At 40.3% G+C, this 19,806-nt stretch overlaps 1 protein-coding gene across 6 annotated transcripts in view; it reads left to right on the top strand.

Moving 5' to 3' along the window:
* Window positions 1–19,806, top strand: part of PTPRM (protein tyrosine phosphatase receptor type M) — a 749,315-nt gene that overhangs the window by 695,900 nt on the left and 33,609 nt on the right. For all 6 annotated transcript variants that reach the window (XM_054985128.1, XM_054985127.1, XM_054985126.1 and 3 more), the window contains 2 exons: window positions 17,498–17,614; window positions 17,930–18,084. In XM_054985128.1, coding sequence (XP_054841103.1) covers window positions 17,498–17,614; window positions 17,930–18,084 — 272 coding nt within the window. The remainder of the gene's footprint in view (window positions 1–17,497; window positions 17,615–17,929; window positions 18,085–19,806) is intronic.

Below are 19,806 nucleotides of genomic sequence, written 5' to 3'. Positions count from 1 at the left end.
ACAATCCGAAAAAACAAACCAGATACTAGAACAGTTTCTTCGTTGCTACATTAATTTCCAACAAGATAATTGGGTGGACCTTCTCCCTCTAGCCGAATTCTCATATAACAACAGTGTACACGCTTCAACCGGAGAGGCCCCTTTCAAAATTGTCTATGGAGCTCACTTCAATCCCTTCCCGTTGGACGCTCCCCCTCTCCATTCCTCTAAATTGCCCGATGTATCTTCGTGGTGGGGGGAGGCGGCGCAACAGTGGACTCTTATTAAGAAACACCTTGAAAAAGCCAAACTGGATTACAAAAAATACGCAGATCGCCATCGTGTGGCCGAATGGGATTTACAACCTGGAGATCATGTGTATATTTCCACAAAAAACCTGAAACTAGCTCAGACAAGCCGCAAACTCGCTCTGAAATTCCTGGGACCTTTTCCTGTGCGCAAAGTAATAAATAAAGTGACTGTTGCTGTAACTTTGCCCAAGAACTTGCGCCATGTTCATGATACGTTCCATGTCAGTCTCTTAAAAAGAGCTCCCACCGATGACAAATGGCACATCAAAGCTCCACCCATTCCAACTTTAATTGACGACCACATACACTATGAGGTACAACAAATTTTGGACTCTAAGATCAAGCGAAATCAGCTGTTTTACCTCATTAGATGGAAGGACTTTGATTCTGGTTACGATGAATGGGTGAACTCTGCACATGTCCATGCTCCTAGATTAACCAAAGCTTTTCATACTCGCTACCCATATAAGCCAGGGGGGGATCTGTTTTAAGGGGGGCAGAAATGTCAGGTTCAGTGTATATCTAAACTGTACTGACTCCATTTTCTAATGCTTCTAGTGTTTAAGTGCTTTTTTCCAAGGTGCACCAGTTCCCAGGCAGCCTTCCCACCGGAGGAGACTGTTTTATCTAACACCGTTCCACCAAGCATTGGCCTTGAAGGAGAACAGCTTCCCAGGACTGAGAGATGTTGTTTTGAGAACTGTGGGGGGAGGCTAATCCAGATGGGTATTGTTACTCTGTACCTTATGCTTTGCCCTTCATTGGTAACAATGATCATGTACCATCCTGAGTCTCCTATTCAGGACAGTGGACTATAATGGACCTTTTCTGCAGTAAAGTTTCCTTTTTCAAACAATGGACTTGTGTTTGCTTCTAAAGGGAATTCTGTAGTGAGAGCCTTATTTAGCCACAGTCTGACATCATCCAGGCCCCACTGCTTGCTGCTGTTTAACAGCACCCCCCTAAAAAGCCAGTGTAGTGTAGTGGTTAGAATTTCAGAGTAGGATATAGGAGACCCAGGTTCAAATCACAACTCTACTATGAAAGTTCACTGGGTGATATTGATCTAGTCATATACTTCCAACCTAAACTGCCTCTCAGGGCTGTTGTGAGGCAAATATGGAGGCAATAATAATTATGTAAGCTGCTTTGGGGGCCCATTGTGGAGAAAGGCAGTATATAAACTAAGTAAATTAGTAGATATAAATGAAGATGGGGGACAAAGTTAAGTTGTTTAATGAGTTTGGAGGAGAGATGGACGTAGGGAAAGGTGAACATATGGAGGCTGCCAGGAGAAGGGAAAGAGGAAATAATGTGGAGAAGGGGATACAGAAAAAAGTAAAGTCTCCCCCACAAGCCCTTGTGGATTCTCCAACGTGCAGCTAAGCCTGGCTCAGCCAGCACCACATAACTGGGCCATAGGGGAAAGGCTGCCAGGAAGAGGGGGGGGTGAAGATGGGAGCAGACAAAAATCTGTGGGAAGGAGATAAGGAAGCAGGAAAACTTGGAATAGACTGTGGGGGGGAGGAAGAGAAGGGAAAGAGGACATAGTTGGGGAAGGGGAAATGAGATGCCTTTCACAACTCCTTGTGGCTCCCCCACTTGTAAACTATCTATTTCTGTCTTTGTCTGCAGTGAGTTTGATGTGTATATGTGAAGAATTGTGTTCTCAGTTGCATATCAGTCTGTTTGGATGTTTGTTTGCTGAAACAATCCAACTACCAAAGAGACAAGCTCCTTTTACTATTAAAAAGTGGGAACTCCCTGAGGCTGCATATGGACTGTCCACATGTTCAAAATAAATCTAATTCAGGAATTAACTGATTGTTCCTTTTTCCAGTACAAGCCAACAGTATAGAGCTCAGGGCCCATGCATCATGGGGAAACTGGTATCTTTTCTTGAGGTTGGAGGCCTGGGGAGGGCAATGTTCTTATCATAATACAGGCTACTAATTTCAGAACTAGGAATGTGCACTTTCAGAACTAGAGGTTTGCACTCAAATATACTAAATACAAATATAATCTGGAAATCAGCTGTTTCTGATCAGCTAGATGATATATGAAATGTCCCCAAACACTCCCTAATTCTGAGAAACATTTGTCTCCCAGAATTTTGGTAGTGTTCTGGGTTTTGGACACCAGAAACCAAGAGGGAGAGAGAGGAAACTGGCCCACCAACCAGCTGTTTGACAGTGTCTGTAGTCGTTTTCAATTTTAAAGGGCAATTATTTTCTGTGGGAAGACCTGACCTCCAAAATCTGGTTGGCTGATTCCTACTTGGAGCAACATTTCATGTGGTGTGTGTGCATATTTCTAAGAACTGGCTTTAAAAAATTTGACTAAATGTGTAGGTGTCCAAAAATATATTTAGTCAAAACCTTTTCAAATGTAAGGGGGCAGAACTCTGCAATGAAGTCATAACCAAATGAAAGTGGCAGTAGAAGAACAAAGTCAAGAAGAAAGATTTGCACCACAGCAGAAAGATCTACACCTTACACCCATTGGTGCATCTGTATAGACTAGGGGTGTGCACCCAAAAAAGATTCAGGTTTCCCCAGCAACTTGCAACCAGCAAGAAAAGTGTTGCTTTCAAATTCCCCGCCACTTTTTTCACCAAATGGGAGGGGGAGGAGGGGGGTTCCCTCCTCTCCCTCCCATCTACAGGGCATTTGAAAGCAACACTTTTCTTACCACTTGCAAGCAGCAAGAAAGTGTTGCTTTCAAACGCCCCACCACTTTTTTCTCCAGGTGGAGGGGAGATGGGGGTCTCCCCCATCCCATCTGGTGAAAAAAGCGGCAGGGCATTTGAAAGCAACACTTTTCTTGCAGATCACAAATGCAAACAGCTAGAAAAATTCTTCAGCTACTGCCACTTTACCTGAAGCTTTCCAAAGTGATTCATATCGCTTCAGAAAGCTTTGCTTTGGGATTCCAAATCAGCTTATCAATGATGAGGCCGATTCAAGAATCCTGAATCTTTCCACATTGGGCCTGATTCGGTTAAAAACGCGAAGCACACATCCCTAGCATAGATCTATATAGAGAAAAAATAGTTCCACACATTGCTTTCCTCCATGCATGAGTGTCACCTCTTTATATGCTGACTTAATCCAGCACTGTTTCACCAGTGAAACATTCAAGCAATAATTTAACGATTGTCTGCAAATTGCCAAAAATGAGAAAGTAAGAATCCATATTATTTTTAAATGTTTATCCTAGTGACAGCCTTTTTAAAGAATGTAAACAACCACAGTTTTTCAGTCAAAACGAAGGCAAGTGTGATTTGTGATAGATTGCTATATGCTATATAAATATCAGCCGTTTAAAATCATCTTTAATCTGGCATGTCAGTAATAACATAATATGTCTTACCAGTCAAACCAGATTTCTGCCTTCTAAACATACCACCAGAAACAGCAAGTTGGCTTTATTCCATCAAACATAGCAGGAGAGAAATCCTTAGGGGGGGAATTGGCTGTTATTCTCCAGGAAGCAAGACAGACTCTTTTGTAATCATTTAATAAAGATGTCCCCAAATCCACAATATTTGCTTGACTGAATAGAGCAGCATAAACATGTGCAGAACATTTGCACTTTTTAACACTAAGTCAAGGTCTTATTGGCTTTCCATCTTTTTTACATTTTTTCCCTGAAATAAAGTTGCTCCAGAATGCACAGAATCAGTAGAGATTCATATCTTAAGCCAAGTTAGCGGTATCACTTTGAAGGTAACTAGGCTAAGAAGTACACACATTGGTGAAAACGTTTTCTGGTGCAGATACTGAGACAAACCAATATGTGTACACAAGATGGCTTCAAGCTCTTTCATTCACTACTGCATGGTATATAGGCAGTGTTTTAAATTAGAGGTTTTCCAAGTTAACCTTAACTAGTGACATAGATATAAAAGAAAATTGGGACAAGCATGAATGCCATCATCAGTGACCCTGAAAGATCCATAAGTGTTTTTGAAAGGGCAGTAACAGACACATAGTTTCTGATCATGGTGAAGGTGGAGGCAATTCAAAGTTCCTGTGAGAGGCAGCCCAACATGTATTAATGCTAATGATTACTAACTACTGCTCTCTTTGGCATATGGGACATTAAAACACAGGCTCCATCCTAGACTTCTACAATACTTACAAACATGCTTTCAGTAAGTTTAATATCATAGCTCAAGAAGAAGCTATCATCTCTGTTTAACACTGGACATAACGTAGGTTGACACTTAACTGCTGTGTTTCATCCCACATCTCTGAGCATTGGTGGCAGAACAGTGTCAAAGACAACATGATTTAGAAAATTTTTGGCTAACATGGGATTAATTCAGTCAGAATGACAGGAAACACAAACATCTGTACTTGTACTGGTTTGTACATGGGCTAGTTACTATGTCATACTAAGAATAGTGAGTCAAAATACACACATTTAATACAGAATTCAGTGGAGCTATATACATTGTATGTGATATGTTGTTCTGAAATACTCAGCTGCTTTTCACAGTACACTCTTTTTTTCTTGTACTAGTGTATATTTTTGTTCCTAGCGAGCGTAATGATTGCTTGGAAAATGGAGATTTAAAACCTTGTGTACAGTACTATGACAGCAGACCACTCCTGCCAGAACCCAAATGGCATTCCCCTTTATAGAGCTGCCAAGTTCCTTTACCCTCCCAGAGGGAGGGAGAGACCTAGCACTTACCAGTGGCAGTCTCCTTTCCAGTTTGGAACCCTGTGAAGCACAGGAGCATGTCTGTCACCGAGCATGAAGATGTCACTTGAGGAAGTGATGTCATTATGTCTTGTGGGAGCATGCCCATTGTACTCTGGTGTAGGAGGTTTTTTGCCTCCCAGACCCATTTCCCCCCCACCCCCCCACCGGCCAGGTGAGTAGCAGCAGAGGCTGGGAGTGGGGGATCTCCCACCCCCAACAGGGGACTGACAGCCTTACTCATTTATCCTGCCTTGTCCAAAAAGCTGTAATACCTATCAACTTTCAGTCCAGTGTAAAAAAACATGAGAAAACTTGCTGGAGTTCTACATGGCTGTACTCAGTGGGAAAAGGAGATTCAAATATCCAGCAGTTTCTTTAAATTGTATTGCATTTTGAACTTCACACACACACAGTAATGTGAAATACACAGTATTTCTGATGCGCCCATTTCTTCTGAATGAATTTCTTATTGGACCATCTGAATCTAAAATAAAGACCTCAGTATTCCCAAGGTCAGTCAACAGAAGTTTATTGAATAAGGCCAGAGTGAACGCATGCACACACGTAACATTTGTCAACATATTACACTGATGAAAAGATCACATGAGTATCTCTAGGGATATATCAAAGAAGGCTCAAAATAGGATGCAAAAGAAAGGTGGAAAGAAGGATGGGTGTTGGATGTGTAAAAGTAAAATAAACATGAGAGTAGAGAGCGGATAAAGAGTGTTGTCTGACAGGAGGAGAAGAGCTAACAGACAAAGAATACTGTTGTATACGGTGAAGATAAAAAATCAATGACCTTCAGTGCTCTTACCTAGCAAGCCTTAAGCCACAAGAAAAAGCAGGAAATAAATATTTGATTTTTTAAAAAGTAAAAGTTACACAATAGATAAATGAAAATTTACACACTTTTCTCTGCTAATGCTCCCCTACAGAGAAGAGTGGGTCCCTTTGTACAAAACCATTGTTAGTTTCTGATCTTTCAACTGAGGCTTCAGTACTTTGTGTAATATTTCCAGAGACCATGATATTGTATTTTATTTGATAATAATAGCAGGTGAGGGGGAACTCTACTAGAAAAACAGGTCATGGGTTGGTTAAATTCCTACAGTGCCATTGCTCTCTCCCACATGGGGTAGCCTCTGGCTGCTTCTTAAGGTTTAAAAATATATCAGCAAATCTAGTTACATGTAACCTTAAATCCATGGATTTAAAGGGTTGCCCTATATTTAACTGTAGTCATATTTTATTCTCCATGTTGAGAATATAGAGGACAATATTAAGCAAAATCCATTTTATCAAGGTCAAGATGAGGCTGTAATGGAGGATCTGGATATTGATAACTTACCTTCTTGACCACCTGTACCTCCCCAAGAAATTAAGAACCTTATTCAGACTAGAGCTGGGCACAAACCTGAATACGAACCAAAAAAATCCACAAACCAGCCTGGTTCGTGGTTCGCGAACCAGTGGCTCATGGAAGCTCGTTTCCACGAACTTCCATGAACTGGTCTGCTGGTTCGTTTGGTTCATTTTAAAATTGCAATACCTGTTTCCGTGCTGCTGCAAAGTGGCAGGGAAAGGGGCATTTAAACCCGCAGATCAGCTGTTTGTCAGGGAGATCCCCAACAAGCAGCTGATCATTTAAACAGCAGGGCTTGGCTGCCTAGCCAGGAGTTCCTGGCCAGCTAGCCAAGCCCCACCTGCAGTTCAAATGGACATTTTGGGGGAAATGGCCATTTAAACTTTGGGGCTTGGCTGGCTGGCCAGGAACTCCCAGCGGGCCAGCCAAGCCCCACGCGCAGTTTAAATGGCCATTTCCCCGCTGCTGGGAGTGGCCATTTAAACTGTCCCTGTTTAAATGATCAGCTGCTTGTCAGGGGTCTTCCTGACAAGCAGCTGTTCCGGGGGTTTAAATGCCCATTTCCCTGCCGCTGCTAAGCCGCTGGAAAGGGTCATTTAAACCCAATGAACCACGAACCAGTTCATGAACTTGCCCCAGTTCGTGGGAGTTCGTGGTTCCTGGTTCATGAAAATGCCACAAACCACATGGTTTGGTTTTTTTTGCGGTTCAAGCCCATGTCTAATTCAGACTTTGAGAGTTAATAAAGCCCCTGGTGCTGATCTTATACCTGCAGATCTGATTAAGAGGAACGGTGGATTCCAGTTCTTACTTCTTTATTTGGGGAATGGCCATTTAAACTGCAGGTGCTGATCTTATACCTGCAGATCTGATTAAGAGGAACCGTGAATGGTGGATTCTGATTCTTACTTCTTTATTTACAACTATAGATAGAACATGCCCTCTTGCAGTACTGCAGTCAAAACTGCTTGGAGATAAATTATACTAAGACTAAAATAATGGTATTTGCAAATAAGCCTAAGGTGTTTAACTGGTTTATTGACTCTCGTCCCATACAGCAGGTCTGCTGCTATAGGTATCTTGGTGTTATATTTCATTCGTCCAGTCGTATGAAAGGACATATTGATTACCTGACTGCTAATGCGCTAAAAAGCACTGGTTTTATTCAGAAGTTTTTCTGGTCCAAAGGGGGCTGTAATATAGAAGCTGTTATTAAGCTATATTCTATAAAAATATTACCTCAGTTATTATATGGATCACCATTGTTACTTCAGACTGAATTGACCTTACTTGAAAGAACGCAATCAAAATATTTAAGAGCTATTTTCCAAGTTTCAACAAGTGTTTCAAATGCTGCAATTCATTTAAAGGCAGGCCTGCTCTCAGTACAGGCAAAACTATGGATTGCCTTTAATTATTGGTTAAAACTGATATTCTCACCTATTGGTCTTACTCATACTATGATGCAAGATAATTTTGCTTCTCAGTGGCAGAAGACGACAGAGGTCAAATTAAACTATTATGGTCTGTCTAAGCAGTATATACAGGCTTTGGGTTATGCTCAGGCTACAACTTATTTTAAAACAAAGAATATTGGATGTCGAAAGGCCGATGGATACGAGTGGGATTAGGAACCCTGTATTTGATGTAACTACACTTAATAAGATAACTTTGAAAGCTTATATTAAATTTTTTGATAACAATAACTGTAGGAGAATTTTTACTCTTTTAAGGTATAGTGCCCTGCCTTCAGCTATATTGGAGGCCAGATTTACTGTATCTTCAGAGAAAGGCTGCATGTGCAGGATGGGAGCGGATGAAACGTTAGAACATGTTGTTTTTTAATGCAGCCTATAGCAAAATGTTAGGGAAACTCTGGTTATGCCTATTGTCAATTCCTATTCTGGTTGCAGCAGAACGATACTTCTGTCAATTGTGCTTGCAGATGATAAATCAAAAGCTGACTAGGATGGTCACCAAATTTGGTTGGTTGGCTTACCGAATTAGGGAAGAGACAAAGAAGCACAGATAGGGTCATTTACCATTTGATCTTAATATTAACTTTTAGATCTTAGAATTTTAAACTGTTATGTACAGTTATAGACGGTATTTTATAATTGTATTGCTTTTACTTGTTATTTAATACTTCTATTGTACTGTTTGCTGGTCTTAGACCGTAACAATAAATCTATAAATCTATTTATATTTCATATTTTTAAAATCAAGACATAGGTATACTGCTGCAATTTGAACATCTACAAATCCACTGATTAAAAATGGTTGGTTGTATTAGATTGTAGATTGTATGTAGATTGTATTAACCCCAAAGCTATAAAGCTAATAAGTTATCATAGCTGGCTTTCCTGTGCAATCATAGATTTCTGGTTTAAGTGGTGGCTTTTGAAATATGTATTTGGAATTCTTCAGGAAGGGGCCTAGTTGAAGGAGTAGCACATGCACACTTCCTCAATTACATCTTCATTCCTCAGGCCCCCTCCAATAGCAGTTTTTGCCATAAGACTGTCAGTCAGTGTTACACACAAACACATGTAACTGAGCCCTGACTAAGTATACTTAAAATCACTTTAAGACCTGTTCTTCTTAATCTTGTGCTAACTTAATATCAGGCTTGAACAGATGCTTAAGAACAATAATACACATTCATCTAGGATTACTGATTCAGTGCAACAGATTGGTTGGCACCACTAAACCAGCAATGCTTTCCATCTACAGAAGATGACTGTTCCAGCATAAAAGCATTTCAGTCACAGTGTGCTCTATTGACTTGATGTGCAGGGTAATGTGAAAATGCAACTGATAGGCAGGGTAACTGGATGGATTTGTCATTCCTCTGCATTAGCTGCAAGTGCAGCTGTATCAAACACACCACCCTAGACACCATATAAAATAGAAGAGAGGAAAACAATGTAAGCCAGTTTGGGTCCCCATTTGGGAGAAAGGTAGAACGAAATGAAGTAAATAAAAATGAAAAATATACTATATGTTAACTAGCCAACAGGCAACTCAATTACACATTCATATATGTGGTTGAGTTGCCTGTTGGCTAGTTAACTTAATACTGCTTCTAGAAAGACCATGTAATATTGTGCTTGCTTTAACATCCTCAGGAAGTTTAAATTTAATTCTAAATTAAAATTAGATTGTATAAAATTGTCCAAGCAATGACCTCATACAAGCTATCCATATCACCTACTATAGATGACCAGTAAGTAATTCAAAATACTCTGTTGCAGATAGAAGTTTAATTTAGATGCCAGTTTATATATTGATATCACTTACTCCTGTATGTTATCTGTTTCAAGGCATGTGTCTTAAAATATACATGAAAATAGCCCTTTTCAGTCATTACAATTTTGGCAGTCCAACCATGAGTAAAAGGAGATAATGCTATGTGCAGTTGTTCAAATAGTACAATGCATATATTTTCCAGCTTAGGTTTATATGAGCAGAAACTCATATGCACAAAAGTGGAAAACTCCAATATTGCCTATAGTGGAAGAATGGTGGACAAAAGTTTTGGATTTTGCGTCAATGGCAAAACTTACTTCACTGATTAGAGAAAAGACATTAGTTAATGTTTTAACTGAATGGAAATGGTTTAAAGACTTTTTACATGAAATGGATAATAAGGATTTGATGATATCTGGATTTATGGATTAAGAATTATGAACAATGGAAAAAAGAGGGCTTTTATGTTTAAGTTCAAATACGTGAAACGTTAGTAGTGATGATACATATTTGTTGCAGAGAAATCGGAACTCAACCTGTAGTTTAGTTTTTAGGGTCTTTTTGTTTAGTTTTGTTTTGTTAGTATGTCTTCCTTTTAGAAAGTTGTTTTTTATATTCTATGTTTATTGTTTATAACTTACGTTATTGTTTATAGTGTATAGTTTAAATAAAGAAAATGAAGGGGGAAAATTTATATGAGCAGAAGCTCAGATTACTTGTAGGTATGAGCTTGTACATACCACAAGCTGGAAAATATGTGCATTGCCCTATCCACATAACATGATGACCACACATATGAGGAGGCTCACAGGTAGCACTCTGTTTTGTTTTTTGAGTTTGGAATGTCAAAATTGCAGTGCTAATGTTGTATGGGAAAGGTGATTCATGTATCTGGTTCATTGAGAAAGATAGAGGAGTTTCCCTGAGTTTCCCAGCCATTTCCCCATGTCAAAATAGCATGGGGGGGAGGGTATTTTCCTGTTTTTACTGTTCCACGTGCACAGATTACTCCACTTGGAGCAGCAAAAACAGAGAACCCCCCCCCCTCACTATTACAGAAAACAGCTTGAGGGAGAAAACTCCCCCTCTTCCTCCTTCCACGGTGGCATTTTGAGGCCATTTTGGCTCTCCTTTATTTTTAAACAGCCATTCTCAACAGCTGCTGTGTGGCTGCAGGGAACCCAAGTTGGGTCTGATAAACTGAACTGTTTAAAAATCTGCATGTCTAGAGAGACATGATAGCCTGAAACCTATTGAAGGACTTGATACAACCACAGAGAGAAAAAGGAGCTGGTCCAAAATCAAGACTGAGAGCCAAGCTACAAGTGATGCCTGACACAGGTTGGACACTTGTCAGCTTCCCTCAAGTTTTGATGGGAAATGTAGTTATTCTGGTCTTGCAGCTGTAATGGAGAGCCAAGCTGTAAAACCAGGACGCCTACATTTCGCATCTAAACTTGAGGTAAGCTGACAAGTGTCCAACCTGTTTAAGGCGTCACTTGTAGCTTCGCTCTGAGAGTGTGGGGGTGACATAAACGAAATGGAGGTGTCTTGGCAACAGGATTGTCAAGTACTTTGAAAACTAGAAGCACATTATCAGTTTGAAAACATGAAATCCTCTCCCCCCACACTCTTGTTTTTTTATGCTTATTTTATCTTATTTTAAATTTGTAGACTATTCTGTTGAAGAGGGGGAAGGTGACAATTTTGTATGTATTAAACATTTTGAAAATCATTTCAAACATAACAAGGACTAATATCCATTCCAGCCAACACCCCTGGCTTCAAAAATCATCCCATATCTTTAAAAAATTCCAAACGGTGCTTGGGCTTGTGGTTTGACATCAGCAAAAGAATAAAATGGTACAAGTGTGAGTAAGGCAACAAGAGCCCAGATTTGTTTGTTTAACAAAATTTATAGCCCACCTTTTTGGCTTATAAGAGCCACCAAGGCAGCTAACAAATTAAAATATACATAGTGTCCTATAGCATTCCACTGACAGAAGGAGAAGTAATCTTGCCCAATTCCATTTTTCCCTCATCCTACGTGGCTTTTTAATAATAATAGTAACTGTGCTTATGTACTCCTCTTCTAGACAGATCAGTGCCCCACTCAGAGTAGTGAATAAAAGGGACTGTTAGGGGAACAGGGAGGTGAAGAAAGATCTGCTTCTGCCAATGGAAGAGCAGTTGGATCTAACCCCAACCCCCATTTCTACAGACACATTTGAGGCACAGAAGGAGCACCAAACTGAGTACTCTTACTAGGTTTTAGGAATCAAAATGTCACAAGATAGTCCAAACTTTAACTACTACACCACACTGGTTCTCTGTGATCTGTCATGGTCTAAAACTTCTAATTCTTATATGCTCATTTATCAGTGATTTGAGTGATCTCTGAGCCCTGTAACAAGTGTGTCCATAGAGAATCTTACGTTAAAAGTTGTGTCAGAGTTTGCCTTTTAAGACTTAGTGATAAACTTAATTTTAATTTGAAAAAAAAATAAAATTCAGTTTTCCAAAGTTATGCAGAGTTATATTTCTTAAGCCCATTTAAAATTTATTGATTACCATGCTAGTAGAAAACCTTGAAGAAGACATCAAAGCTTACCATAAATATGCCATTTATATACCTAGTTTAGAAGAGCTGTAAATAAATGCATTACACAGCATTAACAAGAGCATGTTCTATACATATAAATATGAAACTTATTACAGCTTTCAAACCAAAGCTTTTCTTACATGGACCACCTGTTCCTGCCAATATTAATTTATACTAAGTTGTTTTCCATCACTTTGAGAGGTTACAGTGAAATCAACATTTACTGACATTTACTTATCACAATCTAGATCTGCCAAGCTTGTGCATAACATAACTCCTAGTTACAAATACAAAATGCAATAAAATAAATACAGGGCACAGCATGGCTGTACAACTGTTTACATAAAGAATATTTTTCAGCTTTACACATGCACATAAAAGCTAAACATTTGAGGCCAGTGATAATGGTGCTACATTATTGATTTTGAATGTGGGATCCCTGGATTCATCTCCCTACTCAGCTATAAAATTCACTGGAGGACTTTGAACAAATCACTTTCTCAGGGGTGTTCTGCATGCACACTTACATAGGGGTTTTTGGATGTTTGATTCCCTAGGATCCAATCCACTTTGGGCCTCTGTAGTTCCACACTTGAGGGAGTCAGACCCAAGTGGTGACTGTTTATTTTTTCTGCGCTAAAAATGCCTTGTTCTTGCTGTGGGTTTCCTGGGGAACATGTCGGGTTCTTCAGGAGATCAGCAGAGGACAGTCAGTTTCCTTGACTGAGGATAGGTCAATTTCCTCAGTTGATCAGCTGAGAAAATTTGCAAGAGTTTGTTTTTGTTTTTGTTTTTTTAAAGACACCAAAGTTGCAACATTTTTTGTTTAATTTTTTTAAAATCAAAAAAGAATGGACAAAACGACAGGAAGCACAGCAGGAAACTTAAAAATATCAAATGGGATTCAGGGCTCTCAGCAGAGTATTTATTGGAATAAGCTGAATTGGTTGCGGTTTACTCAGTCAGGACACAAGAGGATAAAGGGGAGGGTGAAAGGCAAGGCCAGGGCCAGGTCTCACACCAAAAAAAGCATTCTGCACTTCAAAAAAGCTGACTTTGATGGGGGAAAAATTGGGGTATGTGTGCAGGAAGGAAAGCTGCAGAAAAGTTGGGGAACGCTCAGTTTTGTGGCAGATGCAGCCTTTCTCCATGCAGAACACAAAAAGTCTGAAAAGCAGTTTGGAGACTGAGGTCTTTTCTGCATGGAGCTTTTTCATCAGTTCTGGCCCCATACTGCTTCGATTTTTCTCCAGACTTCTGCACGCACAGTCAATTCAGTCTCCAAACTTCTTCCCAGGCTTTTTTGCATTCTAGATGGAGAAGGGCTGCAACTGCCATGGAATTGTTCTCTCCCCAGCTTTACTAAGGATTTTCTTCCTGCACACATATCCCATTGGGTTTTTTCCCACAAAGTCAGAACAGGACTTTTTTGAAGTGCGGAATGCTTTCTTCAGTGTGAGACCTGGCCCTAGCTCTGCCTTTCACGCTCCCCTTTATTCCCCTGCATCCTGATTGGTTGAACAGCAACAAATCAAGTCTCTTTCCTGAATTAAAAAAAATTAAATGGCAACTTTGCAACATTGATAGCATTAAAAAGACAAAAAAATCCTTTTAAAATTTTCTCAGCTATCAAATGAGGAAACTGACCAGTCCTTAGCTGATCCACTGAAGAAATTGAGGAAGTCAGCCTATGGACTGAGGAAAATTCCAGCCAATCTCAGCCTATCTACTGAGGAAACTGGTGTGTCCTCAAAGCCTGCAGCAAAATAAGGTCATTTTTCTAGTGCAGAAATAAAAAACAGACACCACCTTGTTTCAATTCCCTCAAAGTGTAGGATTAAAGAATCGAAGCAGTATGTTTCCAGAACCAATTAATAAAGCAGACCCAATCTACATAGGCTGAATACACAGAAAGCCTGATGTAAAGTTCACCCTGCAAAAGAGGTCTGAAGTGGAGTATTTCGACCATACATGTAGAACTCTGGAGAGAAATGGATGCAGTATGTTGCCAGAACGGATGAAGAAGCTCTGTGCGGAAAATGCATTAGTCTAATCTGTGGCTCATAGATTTGTTATGAGGAATGTGTCCAGCACTTCGATATAGAGATAAGTAATTTCCCAAACAACCATCACAGTCTAGTGTGACCAAGAAACAGAACCCAGGATGGAACAGCAGCGTAGGAATCCTAACCCCAGCTGTCATGCACCAGAGCCTAATTTGGCTGAAGTGCCTTCTCTGGACCTCAGACAGAGAAGGGTAGGGGTTGGATACCACTGTAATATACCTCCTCTAGCTCTGCTTCTTTCTGAGTGCGAATTCAGAGCTGTATGTCCTCTGTGGCTTTCTCCAAGTCTTTTCAAGGCCCTAGCCAAGTCTGGAGAGTGCCCAGTGGCCTCCCTCTACCCAGAAGTCCTAAGGGGGTGTAACCAAGCCTGTGAAGGACTAATAGTGCCTCCTAAGCTGTTCTTGCCTCCTTCTTCCCTACCCCAAGGTGGAGCTTTCCAACAGCTAATTATCAGGCAGCTGGCTGTAAAGCAGGCAGCTGTCAGTGGGTACCCGACTCTTAAAGGGCCAGCTGTCATTGATCAACTGCCTGGTGTACAGCTCTTTATAACATGCTTCAATCAACACAGCCTGGTGGCTGGCAGGCTTGACCTTGTGGGGAGCAGAGAAGGAGGGGGCTTGGTGTTGTCTCCACTTCCCCCCCCCCCGCCCCCCAGATACAGGTTGGGTTGTGAAAACAGAAATTGTTGGGATCACTGAAAAATAGACTTAACCCCCACCCTGAGTATCCTTGACTTTACTTTCTCCATTATGGTTGTGATTTATTCCTGTGTGGAAAAACGAAACATTGCACTATGAGGTCACTGCAGCAGTAAAGACAGAACTTCTCCTCAAGCTTTCAGTGGTCTGATCCTGACCCACAGTAGGTTGTAAATGTAATGCATTTCCATGTACAGAATGTACAGTGATCTTCTGCACTTCCCAGAGCTTCTTGAAATATACAAGCCTTCTCTTTCCACGTGCTCTATTGTCCAGAATAATGATGTATACTTTAATTGCTAGTTAATAAGATGTTTTGGCTTTTAGCAGTGCATTAACCAGCAGTCTCAAAAGTTGCTAGTAAGTTGCAAACAAGCTGGAACTGAGCTGAAGTTCTACTTAAGAAAGGTGGATTGTTAGTTCCTGCCTTTCTTCTTATCTGTCACTGGCCAGACACTGTATTTCCTGAGGATACACGTTGACAAAATCCCACATGATGCAGCCAGAAAAATATGACGTCTGTATGCATCCTAAGTCTGCCAAGAGCACTTGCAGAAGGACTTTTTTAAAAGTACCATATTAATAATCCTGACTGTCTAGACTGAGGTAGTCATATGTTTCTGTTCTGAGCCAAGAAACGCAGTCAAATCTATTTTTTAAAATTGTTTAGCCAGCTAAATGGAGTGCTATAGAATATGGCAAGTCCCTATCTTGCTAAAGTTAGAAACCTAATTTAGGTTACACGCTGCAGCTGTTTCCTGTTTCAAATGTGCCCTGGACAAATTTGCGTGGATCAGATGCAACCTGTGAAAGAGACAAAACAACGGGCAAGACAAGGAAATTAAGGTCACAAACAGGTCTCTGGATGGTTTGCACCAACATTCTGCGAATAATGGGAAGTTCTGTTTCTACTGAACAATGCACAGGAAGCATGTTCTCTATGGGGGGAAATTGCTATTACAAATAGAACAATGGATATAAGCCGTGTGAACCTTTAAGTCTAGGTGGATTTGAACAATGCTGTTGGTCTGAATTATCAAGCAGAACAGACAAACAGATAAACAATGAGATTCCGATCTGTTTCTTATGTTTTCTGTTCTCCTGACTGCAGGGCTTTGAGAAATTCTTTCAGATGGAGTTTTAGGAATTGTTACAGCGGAGACAGTAAAAGTGCCAGACAGAGGAAAAATGAACTGCAGGCTCTGCTTATTAGTGTTTTCAGAATTTTGCATCTGGTGTTCAGATGCATTTGTTTGCCAGTTGGAAATGATCCTAAATATAAGACAGTGCAGACACAGAATGTTGTATGTCATCTCAGGTATCTTAGGGAAGAGCAGTTAACATAGATATATACACAAGTTGCAGCACTTGTTCATGGAGACCAATAGGGCTTGGAACAGCCCTATTCTTCCTGCCAATGGAAGCTCACAGGCATGCAGCAAGCAGCATATAAAGACCTTTAGAAAATCTAAACACCTTTCCCTTCCATCTCTGTGCCATGGAAGTTACTCACATTTGAAAACATGATCACCTTGCATGTGGGAGAGCTAGATGGAGATATGGGACATGCACATGGGCCTCCCATTGCCTGCAATGCCACTTTGTACTGCCTGCTCCCACGCTCATACTGAGAGGGATCATGTGCAAAAATTCCTCCAGATATGGCACCTCACTCACTCCCAAATGGATGTAAAATGCATAAGGAGGGTTCAGATTGAAATTGTATAATCCTGTCAAAAAGTATGCATTTACAAATTCGTGTGCATATGTGTGTGCTTCTTCTTCTTCTTCTTCTTCTTCTTCTTCTTCTTCTTCTTCTTCTTCTTCTTCTTCTTCTTCTTCTTCTTCTGTGTGTGTCCTGGCCTGGGATAGTTTGCTTGGGCCAAGTTTCTAAGTCTCTGCCTAATGATTCATCCAGCTACAGAGGGTATCAGTTTCATGTCCAGAAACAGCATCTTTCTATTTGAATCTCACTACTGTATGTTTAGAGTTTTTCCACATTGTATAAATTGTGTCATCAGCATCAGCTGCTTGTGTTGTCTTTTTTGGTAGTTTTTCTGAGTGATTAATGCTGTCTCAGAAATGTATGTGTTTTTTTCTTCCATTAGAAAGAAATCAAGTTTCCATATGTTTTTTCATCAAAGACTTTGGAGGCAACCAACTGCAAGAGGATGTGAACATTTACGCACCTCTTTGTAGTTTTCCCCCTCTGAATTCTCCTTGAACAGGAAAAAAATCCAGGAAATGACTGATAGTTTTAACTGAGTTGTGCGTGGCATAAAATACTAACTTGGTCCATACAATTTCCATATTTTGAACCAAATAATGTTCCTGCTTTTAACTCAGAGAACTGCTCTTTGCACTTTTTTGAAAAAACTAATGGGCCTTGGCTTTGTGTAGGCAGCATGACTGTTTTATGTATGGTTTGACTGTATCACACATCACTGCAAAATTTTAAGGAACACTTCAGATTGAAAGATATGAACCTTATTTTTTTCCTGTATTTTTAAAAGGTCAAATGCTGTAAATACTGGCCAGATGACACAGAGATATATAAAGACATTAAAGTTACTCTAATAGAAACGGAGCTCCTGGCAGAATACGTGATTCGAACATTTGCAGTAGAAAAGGCAAGTGATCAAAGACATACTTTCTCAATGTTTCTGTAATGTGTGTAGTCATGTCACCGTTAAAGTTGTCACGTCTTTTGATGAATGCAAGTTAATCCACTTTCCAGACTTTTGTGGCTAGTCTTCTCCTCTCCTGCCTCCTAGTGGCAAGGATAAGTTTCCCCACTTCTGCCTTCCTCATTTTCATTAACTTATGAAAAATTGAAGAGAAAAATATTGTAATTGTAATAGAATTTTAAATAGGGTTATGTTTGGTTCCATTTTCTTTTAAATGCTTCACTTATGTTGTTTTTTCCACCACTGTTGTTTTTTCAGAGAGGTGCCCATGAGATCCGAGAAATCAGACAATTTCACTTCACAGGCTGGCCAGATCATGGTGTGCCTTACCATGCAACAGGACTTCTAGGATTTGTACGGCAGGTCAAGTCCAAAAGCCCTCCTAATGCAGGCCCACTGGTTGTACACTGCAGGTAACTAGCACAAAAGAGATGTCTTTAGGCTGTCTCGTTGAGAAAACCACTAGTTTAATTTCGCCCATTTGACTGGACACAGCATACCATCAGCTCAATTTGCATTGCTGGGTCCATTCTTGGACTCCCTCTGTCCACTTACCCCCCCACAGATGTTGACAAGATCCTGACAAGCAGTTGATAAGCTGTAAGGCCCGCCAGCTGCTCATTGGATCCCTGTCCCTCTTGGATAGTTACTCATGCTGTAGGAAGCCCTTTGTAAGAATTTATTAATTGTTCTCTCACGTCAGACCAGTTCCCTGGTTCCCTCAAGAATCTGTTGTAAGATCTGTATTGAAGAATCCTTCCTTGGATAAAGGGAAGCAAGCAAATTACCATCCAAAGTTGAATTTGCCTTTCTTGGGTAAGGTCATTGAGAGGGTGGTGGCAGACCAGCTTCTGGGATTTTTGAATGATACGTCGGTGCTTGATCCATTCCAAACTGGCTTCAGGCTGGGCTTTGGGACTCACGCTGCTTTAATAATTTTGGAGTCCCGAAGTGATCAAGCCTCTCCCTGATGCTTTTTAATATATATATATATATATATATATATATATATATATATATATATATATATATATATATATATATATATATATATATATATATATATATATATATATATATATATATATATATATATATATATATATGTGTGTGTGTGTGTGTGTGTGTGTGCCCTCTAGCGGATGTTGTTAGGAGATTTGGGGGTGGATGCCACCAGTATGCTGATGACACCCAGCTCTACCTTCTACTTGATAAGCAACCAGAAGGAGATAGCTCCTCCATAGTGGAGTAGCTGAGAAGTAGCTGGCTGAAATTAAATCCTTTGAAACTGAGACTATGTGGCTGGGAAGAACTTCAGTTGTGGGAAGTTTGTCACTCCCACTACTCCACAGAGCCCAGCTCTTTCCTCCGGACTCAGTGAAGAGCCTGGAGGTTTGGCTTGATTCTAAGCTTTCCATAGACGAACAGGTGTCTATGGTGGCAAGAATGGTGTTTTCCCATCTTCACCAGGTCCGATAACTTTCTCCATATCTATCTTAGTCTGACCTTGCTGCACTGATTAATGCGATGGTAACCTCTCATTTAAACTACTGCAACTCACTATACGTAGGGCTACCCTTGAAGATACTCTGAAGACTTTAGGGGGTACAGAATGCAGCTGCTAGGTTCCTGACTAAGTCATCATGGTCAGCTCATATAACTCTGATTTTGAAGCAGCTCCATTGGTTAGCAATTAGTCTCTGAATCCAATTCAAGGTGTTGGTCCTCACCTTTAGAGCCCTTAATGATCTTGAGTTTGCCTCTCCCATTAGGAACCCAACCCCCCGACCCCTCCATTCATCTTCACAGGGTTTGCTTGTGGTTCCTTGTTGCGAGGTAGCATGACTTTCTTCCACCAGGAAGAGGGCCTTCACAATTGTGGCACCCTCCTTTTGGAACACACTGTCAGAAGACACTCATGCTCAGCAGGACCTGCTGATGTTTCGGAGAATGTGTAAGGCAGGATTATTCCAGCATGCTCTTGGCTCTTAATACTTGTTATTGTGAGATGTAGTTGTTTTGCTGAGTATTGTACTTACCTGTAATTTATGTTTTATATTTTGGGTTTTATAGTCTGGGTTGGGATTAGAGAGGTTTTATGTATCTGTACTATGTTGCATCTTTTATTGCAATTT

This window comes from Eublepharis macularius, chromosome 7 (genome assembly GCF_028583425.1).
Source record: "Eublepharis macularius isolate TG4126 chromosome 7, MPM_Emac_v1.0, whole genome shotgun sequence".
NCBI lineage: Eukaryota > Metazoa > Chordata > Lepidosauria > Squamata > Eublepharidae > Eublepharis > Eublepharis macularius.
This window is presented reverse-complemented; position numbering and strand designations above follow the sequence as displayed.